General features: G+C 42.8%; 2 protein-coding genes across 2 annotated transcripts in view; both read left to right on the top strand.

The window, feature by feature from the left end:
- rad51d (RAD51 paralog D) overlaps positions 1–15,599 on the top strand; it is a 39,751-nt gene extending 24,152 nt beyond the window's left edge. Inside the window, exon 11 of the transcript XR_013889290.1 lies at positions 15,497–15,599. The gene's annotated coding sequence lies outside the window, so the exon portion shown is untranslated. The remainder of the gene's footprint in view (positions 1–15,496) is intronic.
- LOC145357601 (complement C2-like) overlaps positions 11,003–22,770 on the top strand; it is a 69,696-nt gene continuing 57,928 nt past the window's right edge. Inside the window, exons 1-4 of the mRNA XM_080211081.1 lie at positions 11,003–11,060; positions 15,497–15,703; positions 17,178–17,366; positions 18,508–18,681. Of these exons, the coding sequence (XP_080067207.1) occupies positions 11,003–11,060; positions 15,497–15,703; positions 17,178–17,366; positions 18,508–18,681 (628 nt within the window). The remainder of the gene's footprint in view (positions 11,061–15,496; positions 15,704–17,177; positions 17,367–18,507; positions 18,682–22,770) is intronic.

Here is a 22,770-nt window from a genome sequence, read left to right as displayed (position 1 = left end):
CTGTAGTGGGTAAGTTGTTAGAAGGTATTCTGAGAGATAGGATCAACAGGCATTTAGAGAGGCAAGCACTGATTAGGGACAGTCAACATGGCTTTGTGAGTGGAGAATCATGTTCCATGAATTTGGTTGAGTTTTTTGAAGGGGTAACTAAGAATATAGATGAGGGCAGTGCAGTTGATGTTGTCTACGTGGACTTCAGCAAGGCCTTTGACAAGGTACCACAAAGTAGGTTGCTCCATAAAGTTAAATCTCACGGCAACCAGGGTGAGGTAGCCAATTGGATACAATGTTGGCTTGACAACATAAAACAGTGGTTGTAGAGGGTTGTTTATCAAACCGGAGGCCAGCGGTGTGCCTCAGGGATTAGTGCTGGGTCCACTGTTATTTGTCATTTATATTAATGATTTGGATGAGAATATAGGAGGCATGGTTAGTAAGTTTGCAAATAACACCAAGATATAGTGGACAGTGAAGAAGGTTATCTAGGATTGCAATGGGATCTTGATCAATTGGGTCAGCGGGCTGACGAATGGCAGATGGAGTTTAATTTAGATAAATGTGAGGTGATGTGTTTTGATAGATTGAATTGGGGCAGGACTTACTCAGTTAATGGTAGGGTGTTAGGGAGAGTTACGGAACAAAGAGAGCTGGGGCTATAGGTTCATAGATCCTTGAAAGTGGAGTCACAGGTGGACAGGTCAGTGAAGAAGGCATTCAGCATGCTTGGTTTCATCGGTCAGAACATTGAATATAGAAGTTGAGACATCTTGTTGAAATTGTAGAAGACATTAGTTAGGTTAACCTATTATAGGAAGGTTATTATTAAACTAGAAAGAGTGCAGAAAAGATTTACTAGGATGCTACCAGGACTTGATGGTTTGAGTTATGAGAGGCTGGATAAACTGGGACATTTTTCCCCTGGAACGTAGGAGGCCTAGAAGTGGTCTACAAAATAATGAGAGGCATAGATCAGCTAGATAGTTAACATCTTTTCCCAAAGGTAGGGGAGTTTAAAACTAAAGGGCATAGATTTAAGGTGAGAGGGAAGAGATACAAAAGTGTCCAGAGTGGCAATTTTTTCACAGAGGTGGTGAGTATCTATATCCATTTACATAGATGATCTGGAGGAGGGGGCTGAGTGTAGGGTGACGAAATTTGCTGATGACACAAAGATGAATGGAAAAGCAAATTGTGCGGAGGGTGTGGAAAGTCTGCAGAGGGACCTGGATAGGCTGAGCAAGTGAGTGAGGACCTGGCAGATGGAGTACAATGTTAGCAAGTGTGAGGTTATCCACTTTGGCAGCAATAATAGTAGGAGGGATTACTATTTAAAGGGCGAAAAGCTGCAGCATGCTATGGTGCAGAGGGACCTGGGGGTCCTTGTGCATGAGTCGCAAAAACCCAGTCTGCAGGTGCAGCAGGTGATCAAGAAGGCGAATGGGACGCTGGCCTTTTGTAGCGAGGGGGATAGAATATAAAAGGGAGGTCTTGCTGCAACTGTACAGGGCACTGGTGAGGACGCAGCTGGAGCACTGTGTGCAATTTTGGTCGCTGCACTTGCGCAAGGATATTTTGGCCTTGGAGGGAGTGCAGAGGAGGTTCACTAGGCTGATACCGGAGATGAGGGGGTTGGACTATGAAGAGAGACTAAATAGACTGGGTCTGTACTTGTTGGAGTTTAGAAGGATGAGGGGGGATCTTATAGAGACGTATAAGATAATGAAAGGGATGGATAGGGTAGAGGTAGAGAGATTCTTCCCGCTCAGAAAGGACAGCAGGACTAGAGGGCTAAGCCTCAAGATAAGGGGGGGCAGTTTAGAACGGAGTTGAGGAGGAACTTCTTCACTCAAAGGGTGGTGAATCTCTGGAATTCTCTGCCCGTTGAAGTGGTGGAGGCTACCTCACTAAATATATTTAAGACATGGGTAGATAGGTTTTTGGCAGACAAGGGAATTAAGGGTTATGGGGAGAAAGCGGGAAAGTGGAACTGAGCCACTTCAGATCAGCCATTATCTTATTGAATGGCGGGGCAGGCTTGAAGGGCTAGATGGCCTACTCCTGCTCCTACTTCGCATGTTCTTATGAATGAGCTGCCAGAGGCAATAGTAGAGGCGGGTACAATTTTGTCTTTCAAAAAGCATTTAGACAGTTACATGAGTGAAATAGGTTTCAAGCGCTATAGACCAAATGCAGGCAATTGGGACTAGCTTAGTGATTAAAAACTGTGTGTCATGGACAAGTTGGGCCGAAGGGCCTGTTTCCATGCTGTAAACCTCCATGACTCTTAAGAGTCAGTCGGTACGTGTCCTCAGATTTTTGTATCTTTTTCCCGAGGGAGGAGCGTATGTCCGGGGAGCGTGAGGTCCTTGATTATGCTGGCTGCTTTTCTGAGACAGCGGGAAGTGTAGGTAATGTTAGTGGATGGGAGGCTGGTTTGCTACGTTCATGACCATTTGTAGTTTCTTGCGGTCTTGGTCAGAGCTTGGGCTGTACCTACTGGGATAGCAATGTTATACTGTTCAGGATTAGGATCTTGTATTGTGATAGGAACAGAACAGCTGGCCAGTGGTTGACAGGAGGTTATCCGGCCTCCTGAGGGTGATCAAGGGCTGAATCATTAATCTTTTGGTCTGTGCTGTAAGTGGGGTCTGTGAGGCAATACTCTGGCTCAAAGATGCCACAGTTCATGATGAAAATTCAGAACCAAATTAAGCCCTTAGCAGAATGTATAAAACGAAATGTAAGATCTGAGTAAGATGGTGGGGCAGCAATGCCCTGCCAGTTAGTGGCAACCAGCACTCATGGAATGTGGAGGGGGTGAACTGTTACCAATGATTCCTCCAAACCAGTTCTGGAAATTCTGCAAGACCCTGTACTGTGCGCAGTTCTAGTTGCCTCACTACAGGAAGGATGTGGAAGCTATTGAGAGGGTGCAGAGGAGATTTACAAGGATGTTGCCTGGATTGGGAGGCATGTCTTATGAAGATAGGTTGAGGGAACTCGGTCTCTTCTCCCTGGAGAGACGAAGGTTGAGAGGCGACCTGATAGAGGTTTATAAAATGTTGAGAGGAATAGATAAGGTGGATTCTCGGAGGCTATTTCCCAGGGCTGAAATGGTCGCTACGCGAGGACACAGGTTTAAGGTGCTGGGAAGCAAGTACAGAGGAGATGTTAGGGGTAAGTTTTTCACTCAGAGGGTGGTGAGTGAGTGGAATCAGCTGCTATCGGTGGTGGTAGAGGCAAACTCACTGGGGTCTTTTAAAAGACTTCTGGATGAGTATATGGGATCTAATGGCATTGGAAGTTACAGGTAGTTCCATGGCTTGGTAGGTGTAGATGTGATCGGCGCAACTTGTGGGCCGAAGGGCCTGTTTGTGCTGTAGTGTTCTATGTTCTATGACCCCACTGTAATAGAGAGACTGATTCTGACTGGGGAAGTGGCAGTGCGGACACAGAGCTCTATACGGTTTCAGCCAGTTGAATTCCGTACCTTTGCAAAACAAATCTCTGGTCTACAATGCTACAGTGAGCTAGTGGGATTCAGTGCGGGAAGGGATGTGGGAGTGTGTGTGAGGGGTGGGGAATGGACACATTCTGCCGTGAAGTCCCACCATTCGCCGGAGTTATGTTCTAGGAAAACCCCACAAACGGCAAATTCACAAACAGCGGATATATTTGAAAAATGGGGGTCAATCAGACAAGTTCCAACCATCCCTGCAGAGAATAAGAGAGAATGAAAAATGACCAGCTGGAGTTTTCCAGCCCTCATGCCAGCAGGATCTCCCAGTCTCACCAATGAGAACAGAGATTTCGATGGCGGAGTCAGAAATCCCAGGTTTTTAATATAATCCCCACTTACTCTTATTGTAAGTCCCTCCAGTTGAATCTGATGGGCTTGGAGAGTTGTAAAGTTACCTGTATTGGGGAAAATACGTTCTATATGTGGGGTGGCACATGGCGTTGCCTCACAACACCAGGGATCCAGGTTCGATTCCAGCCTTGAGTCACTGTCTCTGGGAAGTTTGCATTTTCTCCCTCTGTCTCCATGGGTTCCCTTCGGGTGCTCCGGTTTCCTCCCACAGTCCAAAGATATGCAGGTTAGGTGGATTGGCCATATGAAATTGCCACTTAGTGTCCAAAGATATGTAGTTTAGGGGGATTAGCAGGATAAATACGCGGGACTCCAGGGATAGAGCCTGGATGGGTTGCTCTGTCAGAGTCGGTACAGACTCAATGGGCCTCCTTCTGAACTGGAGGAACTGTGATTTTACGTAAACACTTCATAATGATGGAGGCTTTGGCATCTGATCATCTGTGGTCAGCGTGTGATCTTTTTCTCTCCCAATGGGTGTTGAAGAGTTTTTGTTAATAGCATGTTTCCTTGTGCTGTTAAGCGGAAGACACCGCAGTTCATTCCCACTGGCCTGGCATTAGGACCTGGTTAACGACAATGCCAAGTACTTTGTTGTGTATCAGAGAGTGTACATGTCACCACTATCCAGACAGACTGATTGTTATAATGAAATACTGTCAAAAATCAGACTGAGCAAGACAATAAAACAACCTAACCATGAGGAAGCCTAGAAATTACTTTTGGAGATACCTGTGGATAGTCACTGAACATATTTCTAACATTCTTCCATTTGAAGGATTTATGAAACCAATCAGTTAATTTTCTGAAAATGACATAGGAGCCAACAAAAAGAGTGGAATACGGACACCCGGCCCATTGAGATCCCTCCTGTTTAAACACAGTGTAGCCAATCACTCGATCCAAGAGGGACAGGAAATGGTCAACTCAGAAAAAAACTTCCCTTTTCTAAGGCCAATGTGGAGTCCATACCTCCCTGCAATCTAAGCCAGTTAGCATCTCCACTACAGTACACAAGGAGGCCCTTCAGCCCATAAAGAAATATATCCATTAGTCCTACCCCACTCCTCAATCCCCATAGACCTCTTCTTTTCCCTGGGATTTTCTAATTGGACTTGGAAAAGCCCATTTCTTTCAGGAAATTGTCAAATTCCCTTTCAAAGTATGGCAGCAAATCCATGGCTACTATAAGTTCTGAACATAGCCCAGTCCATCACGCAAACCAGCTTCCTATCCAAATGTTTTAATAATTGCTTCCAAAAAAATAAATATTTTCTTTCATGTAACCCCCAAACTATTTACCGACAGATTTTGTATTTGTGCCCTTTGGTCATTTCAAATAATCTATGCAACCAAGCTGTAACCATAACAACAGAAAGAGGTGTTTAACCCATCGAGCATGTTCCTCCATTCAATGATATCATGTCTGATCTGCAAACAGGTTTTGAAATGTGGGTAATGGTGGAAGATGCTGGATGGACAGAAAGTCAAATGGGTGGATTAGATCAAGAGTAGAAGTTCGAGGATCAAAATGGTTGCTAATTACAGTTGGAGAGTGAAAGATAACCAAGTGTGGACATTGGAAACAAACCCTCAACAGCCTTGTCCTGGCAACAATTGATTGAGAAATTGGGGGTTAAAAACAGATGAGGAGGAAGAAAAATTGGATGGATGTGTATCACTGAGACACGGACTGGGGGACATTTGAAGAAAACCAAAGGAATTTTTAGATCCCTACTTTCAGCAGTGCAAAAGACATTGCTGAAGCATTGGTGATCATTTTCAGTCAGAAGTGCTCAGTAGATGATCATTCTTAGCCTCCTCCTTAAGTCCCCACCATTCAGATGCCAGTTTTCAACCAATTTGATTCACTCCACATGAGATCAAAAAATGAGTGAGCAAACTAGACACATCAAAGACTCTGGGCCCAGATAGTATTCCCATTGCAGCACTGAAAACCCATGCTCCAGAATGAATTATGGCTTTAGCCAAGTGGTACCAGTGCAGCTATAACACTGGCAACCACCAAACAATTTAGATAATTACTGTCTTATATCATAAGAACGTAAGAGCTAGAAACAGGAGAAGGCCATCTGGCCCCTCCAGTCTGCTCCGCCATTCAATAATATCGTGGCCGATCTTTTTGTGAACTCAGCTCCACTTACCCACCCATTCACCATAACCCTTAATTCTATTACCGTTCAAAAATTTATCCTTGCCTTAAAAACATTCAGTGGGGTAGCTCAACTGCTTCACTGTCCACAAAAAGTAGAATAAAAATTACAGAGAGCCAGCACAGACATGATGGATCAAATAGCCCCCTATTTGTGCTGTTTCCATATGAATTAGGAGCAGAAGTAGGCCATTCAGCCCCTCAAATCTGCTCCACCATTCGTTAAGATCATGGCTGATCTGTTTGTGTTGAGTTTCACATTCCCATCTACTCTTGATAACCTTTGATTGCTTTGCCTAACAAGAATTTATCTATCTCTGCCTTTAAAATGTTGAATGACACCACACCACCTGCCCCCCCCTACACACACACACACACATCCTGCCACACCACCCTTCTTCTGAGATAGAGAGTTTCAAAATCACACATTCGTCTGAGAGAAAAAACTCTCCTCATCTCCATCCTGTAAGAGCGATCCCTAATGTTAAAACAGCGCTCCTTCGTTCTGGATTCACTCACAAAAAGAAACATCCTTTTCACATCCATTGTGTCAAGACAGTTCAGGATCTTATATACCTCTTATATACATCAATCAATTCACACCTCTCCTAAACTCCAGTGGAAACAAGTCCAGTCTGTCCAACCTTTCCTCATTAGACAACCCTATCATTCCAGGTATCAATAAAGCAGATCTCCTCTGAACTCTCTCCAATGCAGTTACATCTCTCCTTAAGTAAGGAGACCAAAACTGCACACAGTATTCGAGATGTCGTCTCACCGATGCCCAACGCCTTTTATAACTGACGTGTAACAACTTTATTTTTATGTTCAATTCCTCTTGTGATAAAGAACAATATTCTATGAGCCTTCTTAATTACCTGCTGTACCTGCATAATAACTTTTTGTGATTCATTTCACTAGAACACCGAGATCTCTCTGCACCTAGTAATTCTGCAGCCATTCTCTGTTTCAGTAATATTCTGCTTTTTTATTCTTCCTGCCAAAGTGAACAACTTTACATTTCCCTACATTATACTCCATTTGTCAGATTTTTGCCCACTCAATCTATCTATATCTGTCTGCAACCTCCTAATGCCCTCTTCACAGCATACTTTCCTACCTACCTTTGTGTTGTCTGCAAATTTAGCTACCATGCCTTCACTCCCCTCATCTAACTCATTGATATAAATTGCAAAAAGTTGAGGCCCCAGCATAAACCTCTGCAAGACTCTAGTCGCCACATCCTACCAATCAGAAAAAGACCCATTTATGCATGCTCTCTGTTTTCTGCTAGCCAGCCAATCTTCTATCCAGGCTAATACGTTACTTCCTACACCATGAGTTTTTATTTTTGACGTCACACCTTATCGAGCATGTGTAGCTCCATTAAGGAACTCTAGTAATTTGGTTAAACCTGATTTCTCTTTCATAAAACTACACTGATTCTTCCCAATAACTTTGATCATTTTGAAGCGCTTCGCTGTAACCTCTTTAATGATCTATTCTAACACCTTTCCCAAGACAGACATTAAGCTAACTGAACTATATTGTCTTGTTTTCTGCCTCCTCTCTTGAATAGAGCAGTCACATTTATTACTTTCCAGTCTGATGGAACCTTTCCAGAATCTAGCGATTTTGGAAAATTAACACCAATGCATCTACTACCTCATGACTTATCTGTTTTAATACCCTATAATGGAATCCAACAAGACCTGGAGACTTGCAGTTTATTTAACATTTGTCATGGGAAAGATGCGAGAATCAATTATCATGGATGTTGTACCAGTGCACTTAAAAAAAAAACTAAGGTAATCCATCAGTTTGCTCAGTAGTACTTTCCTAGTGATTGTAATTTTACCAAGTTTGTCTCCCTTCATCTCCAGATATTACTAGAATTTTTTTGTAACTTCTCTTGTTAAGACAGAGAAAAATATTTGTTCATTTCATCTGCAATTTTTTTGTAATCTGTTATTAAGTCCCAATTCTCACTCTCTAGAATATCAACACTCACTTTACTTACTCTCTACCTTTTTAAATACCTATAGAAACTCTTACTATCTATTTTTACATTTCTAGCCAGCTTCCGCTCATGCTTTATAAAAGCAAATTACTGCGGATGCTGAAATCTGAAACCAAAAGAGAAAATGCTGGAAAGTCTCAGCAGGTCTGTAAGCATCTGTAAGGAGAGAAAAGAGCTGATGTTTCGAGTCCAGATGACCCTTTGTCAAAGCTAAAAGGCATAGAATGTGGGAGATATTTATACTGCAGGGGGACGGAATGAAAGATGAGTCATTATCACAAAAACAAGGGAAAGGCTGCTAATGGCAGCCCACAGACAGAATAGAAGATGTGAATGGCCAAATGGCAGAGAAGCTGAAATCAGAGCATAAAGTGTGACAGATGGAGATGTTGGGGGGAGACGCCTTTTAGTTTTGACAAAGAGTCATCTGGACTCTCAATGTCAGCTCTTTTATCTCCTTACAGATGCTGCTGGACCTGTCCAGATTTTCCAGCATTTTCTCTTTTGGTTCCACTCATACTGTAAATTCTTTCTTCTGATTGTTCTTTATGGTCATTCTTTGCCATTATTTTATATTCTGATCAATCATCTTACCTGGAACTCATCTTTGCATAGTTATAAGAACATAAGAAATAGGAGCCTCCCCTTCTTATTTAACCACTGATGGCGTCTCCACTCTTCCCAGTTTTCCTTTTCAGCAGGAATATACTTGTTCTGAGTATTCTGAAATACCCCCTTAAATGTCTACCGCATGTGTCTACAAAAACCAACCCTGCCAACTACTTCCCCATCAGCCTACTCTTTATCTCGAGCAAAGTGAGGGAAGAATCAGTAATGTTGTGAAGTGGTGCTTACTCACAAACTACCCACTCAGTTTGGGTTCTTGACTCCATATCTCAATACAGGCTCAGTGAGAATGTGGACACAATCACGGGACTTTCTAACATAAGAACACAAGAAGTAGGAGCAGGAGTAGGCCATCTAGCCCTTTGAACCAACAACACTCTGGGAGTACCTTCACCACATGGACAGCACTTGTACAAGGTGGAGGCTAACCTTCTCAAACATAGCTGGGATGGGCAATAACGAAGACTCTTATCAGTGATATGCCAGCAGTGTTAAAATTAAGAAACAGTACAGGAGATTTCAAGCCCTTCTTTAGTGTAAACCTATCTGGAGCTTGATAGGGCGGACGCAACACGGTTTCATTAAAGGGAAGTCGTGTCTGACAAATTTACTGGAGTTCTATGAGGATGTGTCTAGGGCAGTGGATAGAGGAGAGCCGGTGGATGTGGTCTTTCTGGATTTTCAGAAGGCGTTTGACAAGGTACCTCACAAGAGGTTATTGCAGAAGGTCAGGGGACATGGAGTTGGGGGTAGGGTGTTAGCGTGGATAGAGGATTGGTTGTCAAATAGGAGGCAGAGAGTGGGGGTCAATGGGTGCTATTCGGATTGGCGGTTGGTGACTAGTGGGGTGCCCCAGGGGTCGGTGCTGGGGCCTCAGCTATTTACCATTTATATAGATGATCTGGAGGAGGGAACCGAGTGCAGGGTGTCGAAATTTGCTGATGACACCAAGATTGGGGGAAAGGCAAATTGTGCGGAGGGTGTGGAGAGTCTGCAGAAGGATCTAGATAGGCTGGGCGAATGGGCCAGGAAATGGCAAATGGAATTTAATGTTGGCAAGTGTGAGGTGGTCCACTTTGGTAGGAAGAATGGTAGGAAGGACTATTACTTACGTGGCGAAAAACTGCAGCAGGCGACGGTGCAGAGGGACCTCGGGGTCCTTGTGCATGAGTCGCAAAAACCCAGCTTGCAGGTGCAGCAGGTGGTCAGGAAGGCGAATGGGATGCTGGCCTTCATAGCGAGGGGGATTGAATATAAAAGTAGGGAGGTCTTGCTGCAGCTGTATAGGGCATTGGTGAGGCCGCAGCTGGAGTACTGTGTGCAGTTTTGGGCGCCGCACCTGCGCAAGGATATTTTGGCCCTGGAGGGAGTGCAGAGGAGGTTTACTAGGCTGATACCGGAGTTGAGGGGATTGAGCTATGAGGAGAGGCTGAATAAACTAGGCTTGTACTCGTTAGAGTTTAGAAGAATGAGGGGAGATCTCATTGAGACGTATAAGATGATGAATGGGATGGATAGGATAGAGGTGGAGAGACTCTTCCCGCTCAAAAAAGACAGTAGGACTAGGGGGCACAGCCTCAAGATAAAGGGGAGGCGGTTTAGAACGGAGTTGAGGAGGAACTTCTTCACTCAAAGGGTGGTGAATCTCTGGAATTCTCTGCCCGTTGAAGTGGTGGAGGCTGCCTCGCTAAATATTTTTAAGAAGCGGGTTGATGGGTTCTTGATAAGAGAGGGGATTAAGGGTTATGGGGAGAGGGCGGGAAAGTGGAACTGAGCCACGACAGATCAGCCATGATCTTATTGAATGGCGGGGCAGGCTCGAAGGGCTAGATGGCCTACTCCTGCTCCTATTTCTTATGTTCTTATGTTCTTATAGCCAAAAGGGAAGAGAAAATGCTGCTGTTCACTAATATAAAAAGACCAAAACCAACTGTGACTGCTGGGCTTAAGAGCCTTTGTACTTTACAGCAGCGGTCTTTATAAACTGCAGTGTCCCTTATAAGATGCCAGTGAAATAAACAGACTGTATATTGTAGGCAATCTAGAGAGGTCATTGCTTTACAGGTCCTAGCATTGATTTGCTCGATTGATAGGTGAGGGAGCCTGATCAAATTAAGTTGGATCATTATTTCCTTTGATGAGAACATGTAGATCAAGGTCCAAACAGCTTCTCCTCATAACACAACCTGCTCATTTCAGGTGTCAGTCTAGTAAATCTCCTCTGAGCCACTTTAAATGCCTTTACACCCCTCCTGGAGCAGCAGAGAGGTTGAGAGAGTAGTTGAGACAAAGCAATAAGTAGTGTCAGGTAATGTCTGGATTCAACAGGAGACAGTTGAATTTCAGATTCAACGATTGTTTTGGTTCTGGTATTTGATCAGTATGTGGATTTTTGAGCCTTATCCATCCCTCACTTTATTCAACCAAGTGTTCTTAATCTGACTCATTTCAAAAGGATAACTTGGGTACAAGCGTGAAACCTACATTTTGACATATTAACAATTTGTGATCAATTTTGAAATTTGCTGTGAAGTTTTTTTTCGCAGGGAGTGGGGCTTGCACATTGCCCTTTTAACCCTTAAATCCAGCTCACGGTGAAGGTATCCTCCTGCTGTCACTTGCAGAGATACCTCAATGGCAGACACCATCTGTTCTACATCAGTGTGAGTCCACTGTACAGAACTAACATTGCATCAGCAAAGTGGCACATTGGAAATGGAAATATCACCTGGATGCAATTGGGGGTGTTCTTGGATTGGGTTACTGTTGAACAATATAGAAGGAGACTGCACTGGATGAGATTCAATGCAAAAACCTACTGAGTTAAAATTAAAGAGAATTAGAGGAGTTATGACACTTCTGGCTGTTTCATTCAGGCCACCAAAATTACAGGAAGGGAGAAACAAATATTCAAGAGATGAGATTTCGATTAGTCTAAAACGGAAGAGGAGAACAGCAGTGTGATGGGAAAAGAGGGGGAAATTAATAAAATGCGTACAAGAGAACTTCCTTGAACATTATGGCTGGAATATTACGGCCATTCACGCCAGCGGGATTTCCCCATTTCGCTGCAGTGAATGGAGATTTGGCTGGTTCTTCAGTTTTGCTGCAGTGGGAGCGTGGTGTGAATGGCCGATAAGATCACGCCCTTTGTTTCCAACCCGATGAGTAAGGAAGCAGTGCTAGATCTAGTTGTAGGAAATGAAATAGGGCTTGTGGAACATGTTTCAATAGGACAACATTTGGGAAAGAGTAATCTTAATATTGGTTTAGAGTAACTATGGAGCTCCAACACAGATCCCTGCAGGATGCCACTTGTCATACCCTGCCAATTAAAGTATATGCCCATCTTTCCTATGTCTATCTCATGACGTTTATTCCATATCTTAACCAAATCAATAATTTGCCTTAAATTCCATGAATTTCAACCTTAGTGTATTGTTTCTGATCATAAATTACCCTCTGAAAATGCATTTAAAGAGCATCCATTAACATTCCCCTGTACATTAATCATCTCTTCGGAAAATTCAGTCCGCTTCTCCAGGCATAACTACCCCTTGGAACAGCAGAAATTTGGAAGATTGCAGTTAGGGCAATTTTCTATGCTAAATCTTTTAAAACTTTGGGTAGAAACAACTGGCCCTGGCGACCTCTCTCACTTTGGTGCCATTATTTTCTTCATTGCTGCAATTTTACTTACAATACTTTTGGTGAGCCCATCAAGAATATCGTAACAGGCTTCAGGAGGACGTAGAATGATGTGAACGAGAGCGCACTCTATTTGATGCAAAGCAATTTTAATTGATGCATTTTGAAAGAAAGAAGAAGAAATAACATAATCTACAAGATATAGCCTAAAGTAGTTTCAGGAAAGGAGAAGTTTAAAGGTACACCCAGCACTTGTCCTGAAATCTAATTCTCAGTCTTATTGTGAAGTTGGGTAGAGTAATTGTGGATTGGGAGTTGGAAGTTACAATTCAGTGTTTGTAAAATGCTGCGGGGGTGGGCGGGGTGGTAAAGCATTGCGTGGTCCTGTTAAAAGGTGGTGCTTTTTCTGTACTTAGAGATTTAAAACACAAGTACACAGAGAGCCCAGACTGAAACATTTATGTCAAAAGGCCAAGCTGCAGTTTTTACCAAGACAGTCCTATTGTGAGAAATATTGATATGTCATCACGGGTATAAAAGAAGGGGGCAGTGGGACAAAAAGAAAAAGAGAAATTGCCATCTGCCAGAGCTAACAGCTCTTAACTTTTGAGAGAGAGAAAGATAGAGAGAGAGAGAATCGCTGGCTCTCAGCAGGTGGACTCAGATTTAAGGTATTTAGCACAAAGAAGCAGTGTGGTTATGTAGAATGAACTCCTTGAAATGGTGGTGGAAGCAGATTCAATTGTAAATTACAAAAAGGATCTGAGATAACTTTTTTTAATCATTTGTGGGACATGGGCATTGCTTCATTTATGTCTTAGGGAAAGCACCATCCAGATAGCAAAGGTATCAAAGAAGAAAGAAGTTCCAGAGAGGAGAATCAACAGAGAAAACCCAGCATATTCCAGAAGACACAAAATCTGGTTGTAATTTAGACAGTGACTAAATTCTATTCTTGTTAATGCGTGGGAATTGTATTATTGGCACAGCATACCATTAGAATCTTGTTTTGCTTGGGAATATTTAATAGTTAGAAGGGATTTGTTAATGGTTTAGTTAATTTGTTTGCTGTTATTTATATAAATAAATTATTACATGTTGATGTTGGAGTGAGTGTCAGGGGTTTATTTTGTACTTAACCACTAGAAGTTGCTGAAGAGCAGGTCACACCACTTCACGCACACTTTTTACAGATTATAGGGTGAGGTACTCCTCTTTGGGTGTTTCGATGTTAGTTCTCAGAGGGGAGAGCAGTCTCAGCTTTATAACAGTCATGTTCAAGTGTTTTGCATTCAGGGCTTTTGGGGTAAAATAAGTTTTCTTTTGATTTTGGAGAGTGGCAGGGCCAGGTGAGAACACTATTGAAAAGCATAAGGGATCAGAGGTGCGGAATTTAAAAACAAGAGAGTTAAATTAAATCTTTAAATCACTGGTTTAAAAGCCAATTGGTACATTGTGTTAAACTCATGGGTACCACATTTTAAAAAGGATGTCAAGGGCTTAGAGAGAATTGCCTAGAATGGGTTTGATGGAATAAATATGAACTTGTTTTCATTGGTAAGAGTGTTAGTAACAGCAGTTGGACTCAGATTTAAGGTATTTAGCGCAAAGAAGCAGTATGGTTATGATGTGGAATGGACTCCTTAAAATGGTGTTGGAAGCAGATTCAATTGTAAATTTCAAAAAGGATCTGAGATAACTTTTTTTAATGAGTTGTGGGACGTGGGCATCGCTGGCTGGTCAGCATTTATTACCCATCTTTAGTCACCCTTGGACTGAGTGGCTTGCTAGGCCACATCAGAGGGCAGTTGAGAGTCAACCACATTGCTGTGGCTCTGGAGTCACATGTAGGCCAGACTGGGTAAGGATGGCAGATTTCCTTCCCTAAAGGACATTAGTGAACCAGATGAGTTTTTCCAACAATCCTCAATGGTTTCATGGTCATCAGTAGATTCTTAACTTTAGATATTTTTTATGGAATTCAAATTCTACCATCTGCTGTGGCGGGATTCACACCTGGGTGAACAGGACATTAGTTTCTGGATTAATAGTCTAGAGGTGATACCATGAGACCATTGCGTCCCCTGCAGAAATGACTTGTCTCAGGCCAGAGTATTTTGAATTTGGATCGTTTGACCCGATTAAGAATGTCTACAAAGTGAATAAAATGATTCAGTCAGATTGCACTGTTTTGAAAAAGGAAAAGTTGCACGTCTCCGAAAAATTAGGCTAATTGGACAACTCTTTCAACATGCCTGCCATCAGTGCGATGGGTCGAATGTCCTCCTCCTGTACTGTTATCATTTTATTATTCAACTTTGAACACAGTCCTCTTCAAAATCCCAACCCTAATTTCTGTTGGAATGTCTTATTTCAGAGTAAAGTCTCAGGTAGAAGATCCTTATTGGTAAGTAGTTGTACAACATGAGCAGATACTCAGGTTCAATAGCTAATCTCAGCCCAGCAGACAAATGGCACTGGGCTTTTGTGACCTTTTGTCAGCAAGGAGAAAATTAAATCAGCCATGACCTTTTCTAGGGAGTGTGTGCATGCTCAGGTGTGCAAGGGAGGGCACATTTGGGTTCCCCAAACTCAAAATGGCCCAGTACCACTGACCCACTTAGACTCTCACACACATGCATGCGCATACACAGACACACACACACCATAATACAGCTTCAGCAGAGGAGGGAAGAGTGGCACTGTGGTTAGCACTGCTGCCTCACAGCGCCAGGGGCATGGGTTTGATTCCCGGCTTGGGTCACTGTCTGTGTGAAGTCTGTACGTTCTCTCTGTGTCTGCATGGGTTTCCTCCGGGTGCTCCGGTTTCCTCCCACAGTCTGAAAGACATGCTGGTTAGATGCATTGACCCAAACAGGCGCCAGAGTGTGGCGACTAGGGGAATTTCACAGTAACTTCATTGTAGTGTTAATGTAAACCTTACTTGTGATTAATAAATAAACTTTAAAACTTGAGCTTTATTGAAAATAGATTAATGTCATAAGATAGATTGATATTGTAAGTATTCATTTCAGAGGGGGAAATATATTCACTATAGAGATAAATAGATTCACTGGAGCCTTGATTCAAGATGTTAACAGCAAGCAGTACATTCATATCTAATGTTGCGCCCTTTGTGTTTGTGATGGCTCGATAGAAGATCTACTTTGCAGCAATGAAGAGGTCATTAACGGAGGAAGAATTGAATGGCCAAAGAATAGAGTAGAAGGAAGTGTGATGAGTTACATTTGTCCTGCTGGATTCTACCCCTTTCCAGTCAATTGGAGATACTGCACCAAGTCCGGCAGTTGGAGTCAACTGAGAAATGTTTATCGCAAGCAAGCATCGGTGGCAACATGTGAAGGTTTGTCTTGGGAAAGTCAAAGTCCCCTTCCCAGTGATACGTCTAAGCAGTATAATGGGGAAGCCACTTTTAATTGAGTTAAAGTTCAGTATAAACTACCCAAAATATTATTCGCTGCACATTCCTTATCAAATCAAACCAGTTTTAATATTAAAAAAGTGGTGCTGGCTTTGAGAAACCAATTATAATTTGGTGTTTTAAATCCATCCATCGTGGATGCCAGCTTGTGCCACTTACACGTGGGTGTCCCAATCCCAGCCCGCAAACCCTCGTCCACCAAACCTAGTCCATTCAATTCCATGATCATTACACACTGGCATCTCCTGTTTGAATTCCATGAGCCGGGAGGTTCAATAAGGTCATTTTTTTTTATTCTGTTGTCAAGTTGGTGGATAAGTTCTAAATTAGGGTCTGTTAGCATCAGCAGTAAAGATACACGTAAACTTACAAACAAATGGATTCAAATTTTCTATCCGGCGTGCGTGGGGGACACCCTGAGGTCCTAAGAAAGCAGACCCCAATGACCCCCTGCCCTTTTCCCCCACACACTGCCCCCACCCCACCTGACCAGTAGGTACATCCATTTTCCCTGTTACTGTTGCACGGTAATATCATTAAACTATATCTAGTGATCCCTTTGGGTCAGAGTGTGGTCAACCTTTTAATGCAGGTAGGCAAGGTAGTCTTATGAAAGCTTAATACACTTGTGCCAAATTCTCTATGCCAATGGGAGCATTAACTCACATATTTAACTGCCACTGAGACTAATCTTCAGCCTCTGGGGGTGGCACGATGGTTAACACTGCTGCCTCACCGCTCCAGAGACCGAGGCTCAATTCCAGCCCCGGGTCACTGTCTGTGTGGAATTTGCACATTCTCCCCGTGTCTGCCTGAGTTTCCTCCGGATGCTCCGGTTTCCTCCCACACTCCAAAGATGTGCAGCTGAGGTGGATTGGCTCAGTAAATTGCTCCTTAGTGTCCCAAGATGCGTAGGTTACATGGATTATCCATGATAAATGTGTGGGCCTACATGCATAGAGCGGGGCGGAGAAGGTCTGGGTGAGGTAGTCTGTCAGACAGTAAGTGTGGACTTGATGGGCTGAGTGGCCTCTTATGCCTTGTAGGGATTCTATGACTCTGATGTAACCCTTGCAATTTTATTCCACATTCTGATAAATTTATGAGGAAGAAAACACCACACAGTCTGTGTTAAAGAGGACACACTATTGCAAGCTTGGAGCTATTGCCTCTATGCCAGGGAATCAGATTTCTAACTGTGTAATTATAAAGTGTGAATGCAGTTCCCCATGAGTTTTGCTGTAGAGTATCTCCCATTTGGGGACATCTTAGATAAGAATATACCTGAAGTGCAATCAGTTTAATCTAGTCCTGGAAAATCCTTTTCTTTTTCCCCCAAAAAATACATTATTTATAAAATAATCAATGTTAATTCTCTCCTAAATTGTAATTGCAGAAATGACTTGCCTGGCTCCAGAAAATTTTGAATTTGGATTATTTGACCCTAATAAGAATGTCTACAAAGTCGGTGATTCCGTCAGATTTCAGTGCTTTGATGGATACCAGCTGATTGGTTCAGCCATCAGGACCTGTTTACCGAATGGCCAATGGGCAGGCAATTTGCCAAGATGTAACAGTAACACAGGTATTTATTTGTTCTTTTACACTGTTGATGAGGACAACAATCTTTTGGAAGGAAATACAGAGAAAATGGGGTAAATGTTCTCATCCTGCCCGCAATGGAAAGGTCCAATGAACTCGGGAGGGATTTTATGGTTTCGCGACGTAAAATCCCACCCAATGGATCTGGATTTAGAACAGTTTCCAAGAATTCTCTTACACATTCCAGTCCTCCTACATGGTCTGACACAGTAACAAGGACACCCCGAAGTTACATTTAACTCTGGGCTCACTAAACAAAAACAGACTAAACAAAATAGTTTTCTCCATGGTAACTACTTTATTGCACAATGCTACTTAGTCAACTATAAGAAGACTGTTCCCTTAGTTATCCAAGTAACAAGTCTCACAGCAGCAGGTTAAAGTCCAACAGGTTTATTTGGAATCACAAGCTTTTGGAGCATTACTCCTATCTCCTCCACTCACCTGATGAATGAACAGTGCTCTGAAGGCTCGAGATCCCAAATAAACCTGTTGGACTTCAACCTGGTGTTGTGAGACTTCTTACTGTGCCCACCCCAGTCCAACACTGGCATCTCCATATCTTAATTATCTGAAGCAGAACTTGAGGATGACAGTGCAGTGTTAACAGGTCAATTTAACAGTATTACAATTACAGAATGCATTAATATGGGCGGGTTCCACACAGATTGGAGATGTTCCAGTTTCAATAAGAAAAGGAAGACTTACATTTCATAATGTCTTCTTACATTTGCCAGGAACATCCCAAACAGCTTTGCATAGAATAAACTGTGTGCCTACATTCCCAACTAGATTATGCCACTGTTATGTAAATAGGTGAGCAGGAAAGCAAAGCAACTTGTATTTATTTAATTCTTTTCACACTCCCAGCACATCCTAGTGAGTTCCACAAACAATGAAGAGCCTTTGAACAGTTAGCACTGCAAAAATGACTGATAATTTACACAGCGTAGTGTTCCGAAAACAGCTATCAATATCATGTAAAAAAAATCGGAGTTGGGGCAGGAGGTTCCAGATGTAAATACAGTCACCATTTTGAATAGACAGTTTGACAGGAGCAGCTTCAGATTAACTGGGTCCAGGAGGTCTCTGTATTCAGCGTGATTGTATTTTTTTCCACTTAGACATGTTCTGCCCCAATCCTGGAATCCCCTTCGGTGCGAGGAAGGAAGGGAAGAATTTTGGTATCTTTTCAACTGTCCGGTATCATTGTGGCAGCAAACACTTTTTGCGTGGTTCAGCACAACGTACATGCTTGGAATCTGGCAAGTGGTCTGGAGTGGAACCTCGATGTGAAAGTAAACTTCTTTACATTTCATTCCTTCCAAGGCTTTTATCACAACAAACATGTCTCTCATGGCATTATTTGCAATCAGATATTCAGCAGAAACATCTTTAAGGAAACATTTATAAAGCACCTTTCATAACCTCTGGATCTGCTTAACTACATTGTGGCATAACACCACTGTTGTAACGTAGGAAGTAGAGATTCTAATTTATGCACAGCAAGATCCCTAAAACAACAATGTGATAATGAGCAGATTATCTGTGCAGCACGGTGGCACAGTGGTAGGAACTGCTGCCTCACAGCACCAGGGATAAGGTTCAATTCCCAGATTGGGTCACTGTCTGTCCGGAGTCTGCACATTCTCCCTGTGTCTGTGTGGGTTTTCTCAGGGTGCTCCAGTTTCCTCCCACAGTCTGAAAGACATGCAGGTTAGGTGCATTGGCCATGCTAAATTCTCCCTCAATGTACCTGAACAGGCACTGGAGTGCGGCGACTAGAGAATTTTCACAGTAACTTCATTGCAATGTTAATGTAAGTTTACTTGTGATACTAATAAATAAACTAAAATGTACTTTTATTTATTTTAAAATGTTATTGGTCAGGCTGTTTTATTTCAGAAAGTCAGTTGGGAAAGTATGATGCTGGAGCCAATCTTTACTTAGTGTGACATGTATTTACGTTGAGAAATATTACAAGCATAAAACTCCTAACTTAACCACACCTCAGTTTAAGTGCCTCTTTATATGTACTCAAGTGAAACCCCAGTTGAAGCCCTCCACCTGTATACAATCAACTGATGTATAATTAACACAGTTCAAGAGTGAGAACTCAAAGTAGTGTAATTTTTTTTATGATTGCCCAAGAGCACTTAGTCATTAAGCAGTGCATACTCCCTCAATATTGCACTGGAATGTTGCATAAGAGTTCAAAGCTTTGGAACAGACCTCAACTTCCCAACCTTCTGATTCAGGGTGAGAGAGCTACCACGGAGCCTCAGCAGCCACTAAACCAGAGAGTGGTTAGAATGTGGAACTTAACATAAGAAATAGGAGCAGGAGTCGGCCATCTAGCCCTTCGAGCCTGCCCCGCCATTCAGTAAGATCACGGCTGATCTGAAGTGGATCAGTTCCACTTTCCGGCTTTCTCCCCATAACCCTTAATTCCCTTGTCAATCAGAAACCTATCTACCCGTGACTTAAATATATTCAGCGAGGTAGCCTCCACCACTTCAACGGGCAGAGAATTCCAGAGACTCACCACCCTTTGAGTGAAGAAGTTCCTCCTCAACTCCAATCTAAACTGCCCCCTCCCCTTATTTTGAGGCTGTGCCCTCTAGCCCTGCTATCCTTTCTAAGCGGGAAGAATCTCTCTACCTCTACCTTATCTATCCCCTTCATTATCTTATACGTCTCTATAAGATCCCCCCTCAGCCTTCTAAACTCCAACGAATACAGACCCAGTCTATTCAATCTCTCTTCATAGGCCAACCCCTTCATCTCCGGTATCAGCCTAGTGAACCTCCTCTGCACTCCCTCCAAGGCCAATATATCCTTCCGCAAGTGCAGTGACCAAAACTGCACACAGTACTCCAGCTGCGGCCTCACCAGTGCCCTGTACAGTTGCAGCAAGACCTCCCTGCTTTTATATTCTATCCTCCTCACTATAAAGGCCAACATTCCATTCGCCTTCTTGTTACCATTTTGAGACACACAGCATGGGTATATTTAAGAGGAGGCTGAATATGTGAGTGCAATGCAGAGTTGGAGGAGGGGGGAGGGAACTGAGAATTTTCGATCCAGCTTGCTGTACGAATAAACCCGCAACATTAAGTGTCATGACTGTTAAGTTAGTTGAAAAGAATGGGGTGAAGATGGGGTGAAACTCAGCCAAGATGGTATTGTGTGGCACAAGGAACCAACTAGGAGGCCTACCAATGCTGACAGACCATCAAAGATGGCAGCTGTCTTTGTGGGTTTTTATGAAGTAGGCGAAAGGGCGAGAGCTTCAAGATGAAGAATTTCCAAAAATTCTTCAAAATTCTGGCCCTTGCACCCTAATCAAAGGATATCAGGATTGGGCAGGAAGGTAGAGTTGAAGCCCAGGATCAGTCATGTTCTTATCAACTAGTGGAGCAGGCTTGTGGTATTATATGGCTCCTACTTCTGATCTTCCTATGATCTTCATTTACACTTCAACTTCAAGGCCTGTCTCAAAATCCTAGACCAGAATTCTCCAATTCCATTCACGCCACCACCACTTCCAGCAAGAATGGAAAATCTGACGCTCAGCCAAATTTCCATGCACTGCAACGAGACTGGAGAATCCCAGCCGCAGGCGAGGTCAGAGAATTCCAGCCACTGGTCTTTAATTGGATATTTTTCTTCAGGGAAGCGACCAGCTATATCTTTGCATTATGAACATCTATGATTTGCAGTTTTCCAACGTGCATCCATAAGTGAGACGAAGATTTGAGAGTTTTCCTGTTTATTAAATCCAAAAGACTTTGAAGGAAGTTTGAGTTTGCTTTCTTAATGATACAAAATAATAGCTGCCCTTTTTCTAGATTGAGTATTTTCACTTTTACTTCACGTGCTAGTTAGTCGATGCCTAAGTTTCTCCTCATCTCAATCATTGGGCGGCACGGTAGCACAATGGTTAGCACTGCTGCTTCACAGCTCCAGGGACCTGGGTTCAATTCCCAGTTTGGGTCACTGGAGTTTGTACATTCTCCTTGTGTCTGTGTGGGTTTCTTCTGGATGCTCCGGTTTCCTCCCACAGTCCAAAGATGTATGGGTTCGGTTGATTGGCCATGCTAAAATTGCTCCTTAGTGTCCTGAGAAATGTAGGTTAGAGGGATTAGCGGGTAAATATACGGGGGTAGGGCCTGGGTGGGATTGTGGTTGGTGCAGACTTGATGGGTCAAATGGCCTCTTTCTGCACTGTAGGGTTTCTATTTCATGAATCCTAAGTGGCCTACTCCATTTCCTGAGACTGTGATCCCAGTTAGAGAAAGTAATATCCCTGCATGTAGCCTGTCAGAATTTTATACGTTTCAATGAGATTCCCTTTCATTCTTCTAAATTCCAGTGAAAACAGGCCCAGTCGACCCAATCTCTCATTATATAACAATCCCTTTATCCCAGGAGCCTGTCTGGGTTAGGGTTAGGAACCTATGCTCTACTCCCTCTTTGGTAAGCATATCCTTTCTTAGATAAGGAGACCAAACTGCAGACAGTACTCTAGCTGTGGTCTCAGCAAGGCCTTGTACAGCTACAGTAAAGCATCCTTGCTCCTGTATACAAGTCCTCTTACAGCGAACGTCAACATACCATTTGCCTTCTTAACAGATTGCTGTACCTGCGTGCTAGCTTTCAATAACTGATGTACTAGAACACCCAGGTCCCTTTGTATGTCAACATTTCCCAACCAACCATCATTTAATAATTCCCTGCCATTCTGTTTCTCCATCCAAAGCGAACAACTTCACATTTATCCACGTACTGCATCTGCCATGTATTTGCCCACACACTCAACCTGTCTTAATCACCTTGAAGTCTCTTAACATCCTCCTCACCACTCACATTCCCACCGAGTTTGATGTCATTAGCAAACTTGGAAATATTATCTTTGGTTCCCTCATCCAAATCATTTATGTATATTGTGAAAAGCTGGGACCCAAGCATTGACCCCTGTGGGACCCGACTAGTCACTGCCTGTCACCTTGAAAAAGACCAATTTATTTCTACTCTCTGTTTCCCGTCTGCTAACCAGTTCTCAATGCATGCCAATATATTAGGCCCAATATCATGTGATTTAAAATTGCACACTAACCTCTTACCAAAAACTTTCTGAAAATCCAAAAAACAGCTCATACAATTGTTTCATCCAAATCTATTCTACTAATTATGTTCTCAAAAACTCCAGTAAGTTTGTCAAACATGATTTCTCTTTTACAAATCAGTGTTGACTTTGTCCAATACCGTTGATATTTTCTAAGTCTCTTGTTATCATATCATTTAGACTCTAGTATTTTCCCTACGGCTGAAGTTGGATTGACTGGTCTGTAATTCCCTTTTTTTTTCCCTCCTTTTTTTAAATA

Source organism: Carcharhinus amblyrhynchos, chromosome 23, assembly GCF_965287045.1.
Source record: "Carcharhinus amblyrhynchos chromosome 23, sCarAmb.v2.hapA, whole genome shotgun sequence".
Taxonomy (NCBI): Eukaryota; Metazoa; Chordata; class Chondrichthyes; order Carcharhiniformes; family Carcharhinidae; genus Carcharhinus; species Carcharhinus amblyrhynchos.
Note: the sequence above shows the minus strand (reverse complement) of the source record. Positions and strands in the feature narration are given on the sequence as shown.